General features: G+C 43.8%; 1 protein-coding gene across 5 annotated transcripts in view; it reads right to left on the reverse strand.

Moving 5' to 3' along the window:
* The window catches only part of SLC9A9 (solute carrier family 9 member A9), a 902,600-nt gene that overhangs the window by 572,379 nt on the left and 317,655 nt on the right, over nt 1-12,566 (reverse strand). For all 5 annotated transcript variants that reach the window (XM_029617398.1, XM_029617399.1, XM_029617396.1 and 2 more), the window contains one exon: nt 8,217-8,322. In XM_029617398.1, the coding sequence (XP_029473258.1) occupies nt 8,217-8,322 (106 nt within the window). The remainder of the gene's footprint in view (nt 1-8,216; nt 8,323-12,566) is intronic.

The following is a 12,566-nucleotide window of genomic DNA, read 5'->3' on the forward strand; positions in this document are numbered from 1 at the left end:
GACAGTGGACACTGCAGACAGGCACAGCGTTTGAGGTCAGGCCCTTGTAAATACCCAGAAGCTATTAAATTTACTTATGCACTTCAGCTGATGACAAAGGAACTTGAAGAGCTCTCAGAAATAAGAAAACTGCTACTCAAGTCCAAATCTACAATATCAATCTATGTTGACTTTGTAGTTTACACAGTGCCTCTGTAAACTATGGGAACACAGAATAAACTAGAGTACACTACCACCAGTTTTCTATAGTACTAGAAACATTAATGTTGGCACCTAAGAAAGATTTAGGGAACATGGCCCATATTATGAAAGTAATGAAAACTATTGAGCATATGAAATATGCAAGCTCCAAACAACTTAAGTCAGCTTTTTTTGCGTCTGTCAGTCTCAGACAGCTTCGACCCTTGTTCCTCACCTTTTTCTCTGCTCTCCCCACTAGCCATGGGAAGATTGCTGCCGCCGTGTCTGCAAGCCACATCCTCCGGCGTCCCCAGAACGGCTATGGCAAAACCTTATGCCATGTTTCTTCTAAGAGCCTCCTACAGTGCGCGCGCGCATGCCACCCACGTCTTTATCCACGTCATGGCAGGAACCTCGGGGGTGTCCCCCTCGAGTGACGTCACGCCATCCGAGTATTTAGCTTATGCTTTTTTGCTAGCTTGTTAAGTTAGCAAGGATTGGACTCATCCAGTCTAAGCTACTCTGCCGCTTCCTTGCTGCCCCTGGAAGTCCTCTCTGCCCTTCAGGGTATTCATCTAAGCTGGGTATCCGCTCCTTGTGGGCCCTCTGCTTTCTTTCAGGTGCCTTACTGGGATCAGGTATTCACTCCTCAAGGGTCTGCTCTCCCTGCCTCGGTGCCTGTTACCATCTACTTCTGCCTGGTGGAATCATCAACTTTACAGCTACCATCTAGTGCATAATCTAATTCACAGTCTGTCTCATCTACAGCTCTGCCGTGCTTGGAAACCTACACCTGCATATCCCTATACCATCTTGGTGAGACGGGTTCCCTCTGTTGAGGGTCCCTGGCCTGCTACCTCTGGATCAACTCACTACTGCCACCTCTGGTGGTATACATCAGCTGTACAATAAAAGACAAACTCTGTGTTTGTGCATCCTGAGTCTAGCCCAGTGCTGTGGCTCCCCACGGGACTCCTCCCCATGGGTGTGGTTATCTCTCACAGTACCCAAGAATCCACTCAAACACCATAACAGCTTTTTATGTTCTTACATTCCAAATGTTACAAAACAGGAAAAAGAATATTCTGTAAAGAAGTGATGCACACATACATGAAACTGAAATTAGACATACTAGAATTAAACTTAGACAGGCACAGCGTTTGAGGTCAGGCCCTTGTAGTGTCATAAGGGCTGGACAATGGACACTGCAGGCAGGCACAGCGTTTGAGGTCAGGCCCTTGTAATGACGTAAGGGCTGGATGGACAGGCATAGGGTTTGAGATCAGGCCCTTGTAGTAACGTAAGGGCTTGACTGGCAGGCACAGCGTTTGAGTTCAGGCCCTTGTAGTGACATAAGGGTTGGACAGTGGACAGACAGGCACAGCGTTTTAGGTCAGGCCCTTGTAGTGACATAAGGGCTTGACGGGCAGGCACAGCGTTTGAGGTCAGGCCCTTGTAGTGACATAAGGGTTGGACAGTGGACAGACAGGCACAGCGTTTTAGGTCAGGCCCTTGTAGTGACATAAGGGCTTAACGGGCAGGCACAGCGTTTGAGGTCAGGCCCTTGTAGTGATGTAGGGGCTGGACGGGCAGGCACAGTGTTTGATGTCAGGCCCTTGTAGTGACGTAAGGGCTGGACAGACAGGCACAGCGTTTGAGTTCAGGCCCTTGTAGTGACGTAATGGCTGAATGGACAGGTACAGCGGTTGAGGTCAGGTACATATGCTGATATTATCTGGAGCATATGAGGCAGTTGGAGCTGCCAGAAGTCTTTAAATTGCTTTTATTCATCTTGCCATTCACAGGGAAAATTTGGAAACCCAAGCAAAGGCATGTTTATTTTCAAAAACACTATCACTTCCATCAACTCTGGTGCCAGCCTTGAGCGGTGAGGGCTCATGATATCCCCTGTCATTGAAAATACATGTTCACTGGGCACACTGGTTGGTGGACATGATAGATGAGCCACTTTTGCTAGGTTTGGTCAGATAGTGGACTTGTGGACTTGTGTGCCCAATATGCCAGCGGATCTGTCTGCATGTCCTCTATGGGCTCTGTGAGATACTGTGTCACTGACATTTGTGCTGGTGTCTCCTTTGCTTGGGTGGGCTGAGAGTCCTTCTTGCCAGCTGCTTTTGCTCTAGCCTATTCCAGAACAGATGCTTGTTTATCGGCAATATGGCTTTGGTGTACTAAAGTGGAGCAGGAAATACTAGCTGTTGCTGACAGAGTGCTGCTCCTGCTTGGGCTAGCACTACTCTCTGAAGTGCCCGCTGTTTCCTCCTCTGCTTCATGCCTAATCTGTTTTTGCCTATGGTGCTCCTGTTCACGGATTTTTACTAACAGTAAGTCATTCATAAATGTGAGACAATCGGACTGTAGGGCGAGTTTCCCTTTCACACGGGGATCACAGACTATGGCGAGCATCGGAATCAGAAGCAAACAGTGCCTGCGCTACATTTTCAACTTTAAGTCAAGTCAGCTGTCGCCTTGCTGCTTTTGGGTCTCACATTTTTGTCTTGCATGACTCAGCCTCCCATCACCTCCAAAACTACAGGGTCAGAAACAGGTGGTGGCGGTGCATCAACTTTAAATTTCATTTTTTTCCAGATGGAACTGCCTGCCCCTCCAGAGTTTTTAGATTGGAACAGCTCCCTTTTTAACTTTAATGGGGGACTGGCACTGCCTTTTGAAGTGCCTCTTATGCCAGTCCCAATCACTCACCCACGTCTACCTTTCCCTGATATCATGGATTTATTGTCACTGCCTAGTGCCTACTAGGGATTTCAATTAAAACATTATTTCTTTATTGGTGAATGAACATCTTTGTCCCAATATACGTGGGTCTGGAAAACTGGCCACAGACGCACGGCAGTGCCTTCATGTACACTGCAACTGAGACTGCTGTATGTGCACGCACCAAATGTGTAACTACAAAAGAGGTCTACTGGGGATTTGGCTTAAAAAAAGCACTGCTGTCCCAGTATATATGAGTCTGAAAAACTGCCCACAGACGCAGTGCGGTGCTTTGATGTACACGACAACTGCTCTATGTACACAAAAAAATTAAACAGCAGAGAAAAGACTTGACTGGAAGCCTGAGCCAGCACAATTCCTAGTGAATATAAGAACATAAGAAATTGCCATGCTGGGTCAGACCAAGGGTCCATCAAGCCCAGCATCCTGTTTCCAACAGAGACCAAACCAGGCCACAAGAACCTGGCAATTATCCAAACACTATGAAGATCCCATGCCACTGATGCAATTAATAGCAGTGGCTATTCCCTAAGTAAATTTGATTAATAGCCGTTAATGGCTTCTCCTCCAAGAACTTATCCAAATGTTTTTTGTACCCAGCTATACTAACTGTACTAACCACATCCTCTGGCAACAAATTCCAGAGCTTTATTGTGCGTTGAGTGAAAAATAATTTTCTCCGATTAATCTTAAATGTGCTACTTGCTAACTTCATGGAATGCCCCCTAGTCCTTCTATTATTCGAAAGTGTAAATAACCGATTCACATCTACCCATTCAAGACCTCTCATGATCTTAAAGACCTCTATCATATCCCCCCTCAGCCGTCTCTTCTCCAAGCCCTAACCTCTTCAGCCTTTCTTCATGGGGGAGCTGTTCCATCCCATTTATCATTTTGGTTGCTCTTCTCTGTACCTTCTCCATTGCAACTATATCTTTTTCGAGATGCGGCGACCAGAATTGTACACAGTATTCCAGATGCGGTCTCACCATGGAGCAATATAGAGGCATTATGACATTTTCCGTTTTATTAACCATTCCCTTCCTAATAATTCCTAATGTTCTGTTTGCTTTTTAGACTGCTGCAGCACACTGAGCCGACGATTTTAAAGTATTATCCACTATGATGCCTAGATCTTTTTCCTGGGTGGTAGCTCCTAATATGGAACCTAACATCGTGTAATTACAGCAAGGGTTATTTTTCCCTATATGCAACACCTTGCACTTGTCCACATTAAAGTTCATCTGCCATTTGGATGCCCAATCTTCCAGTCTTGCAAGGTCCTCCTGTAATGTATCACAATCCGCTTGTGATTTAACTACTCTGAATAATTTTGTATCATCCACAAATCTGATAACCTCACTCATCGTATTCCTTTCCAGATCATTTATATATTGAAAATCACCGGTCCAAGTATAGATCCCTGAGACACTCCACTGTTTACCCTCTTCCACTGAGAAAATTGACCATTTAATCCTACTCTGTTTCCTGTCTTTTAACCAGTTTGTAATCCACGAAAGGACATCGCCTCCTATCCCATGACTTGCTGCTTCTTGTTTGAAAATACCAACTTGCTGCTTCTTGTTTGAAAATACCAACTCACACTATCTCCCACCCACACCCTGCCTGTGCCTGCAACTACCTATCCCAGGGAGGGTAAGATAAGCAGCAAAATGCCACTGCTAGCAGCTTGTCTCAGTGGGAGAGACAGAGAGACCATCTGAGTTTAATAAAAAAAAAAATGTGGTCAAAAAAAGCCTGGCTGGCTGGCACTGCAGCAAAAACAAATATCTTTTTCAATGGAAAATTCTATCAAAGTAGCTAGCAATTGAATACAGATTTGAGACACAGACTAATTCTGTGTAAAGCTACCTCCTCGGACCACCCCCTCAAAGAAAGAGCATGGCACACCGCGTGCTTATGGTATAAATAGTACTGCGTCATCAGGAACAACGTCACAGAGCACTGAGTGAGAGCGGCGAATGGTTGCATTAGAAAAATGCTTAGCTCTGATAGGTTGCATTCTTGTCTCCTTGCCAACCTGTCTAACCCACTCTATGACAGGGCTGTTAGGTCAATCATGACTCACAGGAAAGGGCTGGTTTTTCTTATGGATACTCCCACATGGCCTCCTCCTATTTCAAACGGCCGCTAAGAAATCACTGCGAACCAAAAGAATGAAACTAATATGATATGTTTTATTCATGGGGGATCGCCATGCATTTCGCGAACCCACAAATCAAACAAACAGGGACTTATGTGTTGCGGATTGCATATTTGTTGAAAACGAATACACATTCCTACCTTGAATACTGTGTACAATTCTGGTCGCCGCATCTCAAAAAATATATAGTTGCAGAGAAGGGCGACCAAAATGATAAAGGGGATGGAACAGCTCCCCTATGAGGAAAGACTAAAGAGGTTAGGACTGTTCAGCTTGGAGAAGAGACAGCTGAGTGGGGATATGATAGAAGTGTTTAAAATCATGAGAGGTCTAGAATGGTTAAAAGTGAATTCGTTATTTACTCTTTCAGATAGAAGGACTAGGGGGCACTCCATGAAGTTAGCATGTAGCACATTTAAAACTAATCGGAGAAAGTTCTTTTTCACTCAACGCACAATTAAACTCTGGAATTTGTTCCCAGGGGATGTGGTTAGTGCAGTTAGTGTAGCTGGGTTTAAAAAAGGTTTGGATAAGTTCTTGGAGAAGTCCTTTATCTTCTATTAATTAAGTTGACTTAGAAAATAGCCACTGCAATTACTCGCATCAGTAGCATGGAATAGACTTAGTGTTTGGGTACTTGCCAGGTTATTATGGCCTGGATTGGCCACCGTTAGAAACAGGATGCTGGGCTTGATGGACGCTTGGTCTGACCCAGTATGGCATGTTCTTATGTTCTTAACCCTCTGCCTTGATGAGCGCCCAAAAACTGAGAGCCCTCAAGACCACTCAGATCATGCGTATGGGTAAGCACGTGCCTTAAATAGACACCACTACTACCTGGATGCCCAAGCAGGCGCCCAACTAAGCGTCCAAATACTGGGTGCACAACTGGATGCGCAACTAGATACACTTGCACAAACCAACGGTGCTGAAGAGGGCAGCCTAAGGTGCATGAAACATATGAAAATGCCACTGCAGCCTACCATGCAGCACACAGTGATAAGCCTAAGAGCAGGGCCTAGCCCAAAAAGACTGTTCAACCCGCCAAGCTCCCCCAGAGGCAGGAACGAATGAATGTTGGATTGGCGTGCTAAGTTTGGAGACTGGAGGAAGGAGGAATCCCTACAAAAAACCCTCCTTCTGTTTTTTTGTTTTGTTTTACCTGAGCTCAGCCCATGCTGGCTAAATATAGAATCGGTCTCCAGCCATGGAGGTAGAGGGCATATACCGTCAACCGCTGCGCTTGCCTTCCTGCATCCGCTTGCCTTTCAGCTCTCTGTTACAGCTAGGTCCATGCCGGCTGAAAACCAGCTACCAGTCCAAGGCAGACATCTGACGGAGAATCCAATATACATCACCTCAGGAATTCTCAATTTAGGGACCATATGGTATCACCACAGGAGAGTGGAGTGAATTTTCTTTCTTCTTTTCTCCTTCTAAAACTTTAAGCACTCCCCAGTAGGGAGATGCACATCTACTATCTGCTGGAAACAGAGAATACTGGCGGATTGCTGTCACTGAGGGATATATATACTGTGATGCCAGCTTTGCACCATCTCCATCTGCTGGTAAAGGTGCATAACCCACTTGTTCTGGATCCACATGTCTAAACTCTAAGAAATAACGCACAAATTGACACCCGATTTTATAACATGCGTGCATGTTATAAAATCCGGGGTCGGCGCACGCAAGGGGGTGCACAGTTATTTTAAATCTTTTTGTGCACGCCAAGCCCTAGGGGAGCCCCCAATTTCCAAAATTGGAGCGGCCTTGGAGGGAACTTTTCATCTGCACCCCCCACCTTCCCCTCCCTTCCCCTATGTAACCCGCCCCCCCCCCCCTCCAGCCCTACCTAAATGCCCCCTACCTTTATTTTCTTATTTACGCCTGCCTCTGGGCAGGCGTAGGTTGTGCGATTCCCCGGCACAGTCGCTGTGCTGGAGGCCTCTGTCCCGTCCCCGGACCTCCCCGCCCCGCTCTTTTCAAGCCCTGGGACATACGCGCGTCCCGGGGCTTGCGCACGTCGCCGGGCCTATGCCAAATATGCTCGGCGCATGCAGGAGCGGGTTTTAAAGGGTTACGCACATAAATTACGAGCATAACCCTTTTAAAATCCGCAGCAGTTACAATTCTAAACACCCTGATGTGTAGACTGGATGGACCTTTTTGGTCTTTATCTGCTGTCAACTACCATTTTCTTTACACAATGCATATTTAACTATGGAATTCACTTCCCGCAGATGAAGTGAAGGTAAACTGGGTTCAAATAAGAGTTAGTCAAATTTATAACATACAAATCAATTACAAGGTAATAAACATACAAATAATGCTCAACAAACAGATTATTTTTTATTAGCCTTTCTTAATGCATTGGTGACTGACTTTCAGGAGTTTTTTTCCGTTCATCAGGTCAGTACAAAAAAAGAGCCCATTTCTCACTTACCTGATGAAAGGAATATTTTGTTGTGGTCTAGTTCTACATCTCTTATAGAACTGACTACATTATTTTATTCAAAGCTATTAAACATAACAGTCAAGGATTTTGTCTTCTCATGCACCCTAAACCAAGATTGCTAGAAACTAGAAGAGAGTATGGTATCATTTGAAGAGGGCCACTCTACACATGTCCTGTTTTTAACATATTTCTTCTAAATGCTCTTTCTTGCCCCTGTTGGAGGGCAGGTCACTGGGTTAGATAGACCTTTGGTCTGTCTCTATTTGGCAGTTCTTATGCTCTTTACTATTCATTGCTCTTTGAAACCTGGACATGCTCACACAGAGCACTGCAGAGTCAGTGGAGACACTTTCACGTATTCTGGTTAGTGGTCTGTCAAGGTAAGTTACATTTTTGCCATTATGGAAATTTTAAAACACAGGGAGAGGTTCCCAGCAATTTACAGGAAGGGATCTGGGTAGCAAAAGAGGGACGGTTCCTTTAAAGTCCCTTCAGAAATTGGATAATCTTACTAGAAAATCAGTGTTCTTGGTACGATAACCACCAAGCCAATTCCAATTTATATTTCTTTTTTTGTAAAAACGGAGTAAGCGGAAGTCCTACCTTCCACTTTGTGCATCCCATTAATTGTGTTTCATTGCAAAAAGATATAGCACTTACCTGTGAGACCAGCAGCCTCTGCTGACAGGAAGGCACTCCAAGACAAGAGGAAGAAGAGTCCTGTCTCTAGCATGGGGAACTCACATAACTTCGTAAATTTTGTCAAGTGATAAAAGAATGCTAAGGAAAAAGACCATTACAGATTCCAACTAAGGACTGCTCACAATTGAAAAGCTGGTACCAAACGGTAGCAAGACGATGCCCTCCCATATAAGCACATTATCCAAGTACAGAACAGCCTTCATTCATTCCTAGTTATTGAATTAAAAAAAAAAATTACAACAGACTAATCTGCTTCAGTAGCCTCAAATTGACATTAATCATTAACCATCGGTCCTCTGAAAATTATACATTCTATCAGAGATGAATGCTACATTTCACAGCCCCAGAGTGACTTCTTGAAAAACATCTGTCATTAAGTAGAAGGAAGTGAAAGACAATGCTACAAAGGAGCTAAGGAAGGTTTTGTATGCAGAATAAATATAAATATTGAAAGATGTCTGCAGGTTTGCACATTGTTTCTTATCCTCACTGCATTATGAACAGAACTGTACACTGAAGAGGAACAAGCCATTCTGAAATGGAACATGCATGCTTTTTTCTACTATGAAGTATCACTATCACGGTGTGATCTCAAGTACATTAGAAGAAATGGAACAAGACCTACAGCAAAACTGTCCAGTTAATAAGGACTGATTAGCATCTTGGGACAGGAGAAACGAAGAGCTTACAATAATCATGCAAAGACCGGTTCTTTTCTATGGCAAAGTCCAGAGGGTCTTTAAATAAAACATCCTGGCTCAGAATTGCCAAATGATGGCGTATTATTTCTTTCATGCGACTTGTATACGGGGAATATGGAATCGCACAAATAAATCTAGAGACTTGTGATTTACCAGAGGGAATCAATAAATTCTCTCAGTTTGTGTATAACACTCTTTTATAGGCCTTTTTGATACATCACTTAGGCCTGGATTTTCTAAGGTCGCAGACTTTAGAAAATCCGACGGTAACGGGGGACAGGGGGGGGGGGGGGCGAAGCGGGGGGCGAGAAAGGTGGTGCTATTGGGCGCGCTGCTGGCAGCGAAAAGAGTCCTTACCTTTTCGCCGTCAGCGGTGTCTTCGCAGTGTCCGCCCTGGTGCCGCCCCGACTCCTCCCCTTCCGGTGCGGACGCCACCCAGAATCCGCATAGAAAATGACCCCCTTAGGGTACCCATGCTCTTGAAATCTGTATATGAGTTTACCTGCCCTATTTCTGAATTCCTCAACCGTGGAGCATATACATCTCAATCTTAAAAATTGACCGATAGGTATATTATGTTTGAGACTTTATGGATGGTAACTTTTATATTATGTTTGAGACTATGGATGGTAACCTATATGTAGGTTTTCTAAATATAGAGGTGTGTAACTCACCTTCTCTTTTATAGATCTGTAAATCCAAAAATGAAATATATTGCTGGTGATATTGGAAGATGAATTGAAGATTCGGATCCAAAGTATTAATCCATTGTATGAAATGTTGTAATACAACCAATGAACCAATCCAAACATATAATACATCATCAATGTATCTTTTCCAAATAGATATGTATTATTAACTGGACAGTTGTGTTGTAGGTCTTGTTCCATTTGTTCTAATGTACTTGAAATCACACAGTTTTTTTGTGCATGCACAACACATGTATATACTTCCGGGTAAATATGATTGTCAAACTGCTCAAGTTGTCTGTGCAGTGGTATGCCCCTGTAATCACATGTATATTGGTCAAACAAAAAAAGAAAGTAAGAATAAGAATTTTGGCACATATGTCCTGAATCCGTGCGGAGAAAGAAGATGCTCCACTTGTAAATCACTGGAAAACTGAAGAATACACATCTGACGATTTGAGATTCTTTGTCATTACTCAAGTGTTATTACAAAGAGGAGGCAATCTCTCTAAGATGTTAACCCATAAGGAACAGTGATTTATTTTTGAATGGCAAACAACAGAACCAGTGGGTTTGATTCAAGACATTGAATGGAATATTTTTCTTTAGATATCTTAGGTACTTTTGCTTCTGCATGCAGTTTTGAGTCCTTTTGACTATGTAATGGCCACCTGTCCCCCCTATTTAAATGGTGGGGGGTGTTTTATAGGGTTTAACATGTTGCAATTAGCTGGTTGTGATTGAGAGATAGTTCCACCAATGAGCATTTGCTTATACGATGCTGGGGGGGGGGGGGGGGATTTCCTCCTTCCCACTACTATAATTGTGCAGCTTGGTTGTCCGCATGTGCGGTGTTTTCAGAAGTTTTTGGAGAAGTGTTTGAAGGGGTGGATTTGTTAAACTTAAGTACATATGCAAGCCTTTTTAGATATAGTTTGTTTTTTGCACTATACATATGATAAATATTGTGGTGAGTAGAGATGTGCAGTCATTTGAAAAAAATAGGAAATAAAGACGAAGTTTCCTATTTCATTGCATTTTGGGAAGAAAAAAAAAATCGATAGGAAAAGGGTTTTCCTATCATTTTTTCAGGAATTGCACATCTAAGAAAAAAAACAAAACACCCTAATAATTCAAATGTACCTAAATGGAAAGCCCCCCATCCTCCCAATCCCCCCAAGACTCACACAATGTCCCTAGTGGTCCAGCGGGGGCCCAGGAGCTCAGAGCAATCTCCAGCTTCCGAGGGCCATCAGCTGCCAGTATTCAAAATGGCGCAGGCCATCCATGGCTCCTACCATGTGACAGGGGCCGGCCAATGGCACCGGTAGCTCCTGTCACATGGTAAGGGCAAAGGGCCGCCGGCACCATTTTGAATACTGGCAGCTGACGGCTCCCGGGAGCTGGCGATTGCTCTGAGCTCCTGGGCCCCCCGCTGGACCACCAGGGACATTGAGTGAGTCTTGGGGGGATCAGGAGGGTAGGGTGATTTCCATTTAATTAAATTTGAAGGACTGGGGCTTTTTTTGTTGTTTTTTTAAATAAAATTGGCAACGGAAGAGAAATTTCTGATTCGGGGGTGAACCTAAATGGCCCACCCTTGAACCGAAAAATGAATCAGCATTAAAAAAGTGTTTATGCACATCTCTAGTAGTGAGCATTTTATAATATAAATAATTTTTTTCGGCAGATTATTTTCCAGTGGTGGAGGTGATAATTGATTTGTGGCAGTGAAGTGTTTGAAAACTGGCAACACCAGCGGCTTTTGTATGTTGCAGGTTCTTATTTAATTAGACTTTTTACTGATGTACCCTAATAGGGAGTTTCTTTTATAACAATAATGAATTGGCAACAAAGTTTCTCTTTTTTTATTTTTGTATAATACAAATTGGCTATATTCGGATGTTTGTGGTGCTCTTTGGTGAAAGAGCTGATGGTTCAGGGATATAAAAAATTTTTGGTCTGAAAGATAAGAAGTGGATAAAATGATAACTTGTCAATATAAGGTAGCAATATTTAAATTGCAAGGGGGGCAGAACCAAGATGGCCGCCAGGCTGCTTAGTTCGGCGAGAGTATCCTCGGCTGAGAGTCAGAACTCTTTTTCCTGCAACCTTTTTGCTGATTAAATGGGGAGGAAGCGAAAACCGAGGGCTCCGTACCATGCAACGGCCTCGGTGACGCCCACACCCGGTCCGATGGACCTTCACGTTAGACGCAGCGACACAACAACGGAACAGACGCCGCTGGAGACAGGAGGAGGGGAAGTTGAGCTCCCCTCTCTCCCTGGCTCAACATCTTCTTTCAGTTTCGTAGAGAGGACCCCTCCGGTGAATCCTGCAGTTACAAGGAGAGTTCTGTACCAGGGGCAAGGAACCAACAACCGAAGTGTTGCGGGGTCTTGCCAGACGGGGCTGGGAGGAGCGGCAGCTGTAACCTCAAACCCGATAGAGACACCAGGGCTACCCGGAATGGAAGCTGGAGAACAGAGGGAGACTACAGGAGCAATCGGAGCTGCACCCATAATAGAAATTCCACCTATGGTAAGACCTCTGATTTTTTCATTAGAAACATTATGGGAGGCTATTAATGATATGAGACATTCCATACTTCAACAACTAATACCAGTAGCACTGCAAGTTAAACAACATGAAGCTAAAATGGAGTCTTTTTCCAATGAATATGTGAACTTGGAAAATCAGGTCTCAGTTATCAGAACTGATTTAAATGGGATACAACAAAATCAAGTAATGATGATAAAGGATAAGAACAACATCGCTTTCAAGATTGAAAATCTTGAAAATGTGGTAAGAGGCAGAAATCTGAGAATTATAAATTTTCCACAGTTACCTTTAAGATCTCCAAGAGAGGTCTTTATGAAATAACTGAAAGAGGTGCTTAAAATCTCAGATGCTGCGCT

Source organism: Rhinatrema bivittatum, chromosome 9, assembly GCF_901001135.1.
Source record: "Rhinatrema bivittatum chromosome 9, aRhiBiv1.1, whole genome shotgun sequence".
Lineage (NCBI taxonomy): Eukaryota > Metazoa > Chordata > Amphibia > Gymnophiona > Rhinatrematidae > Rhinatrema > Rhinatrema bivittatum.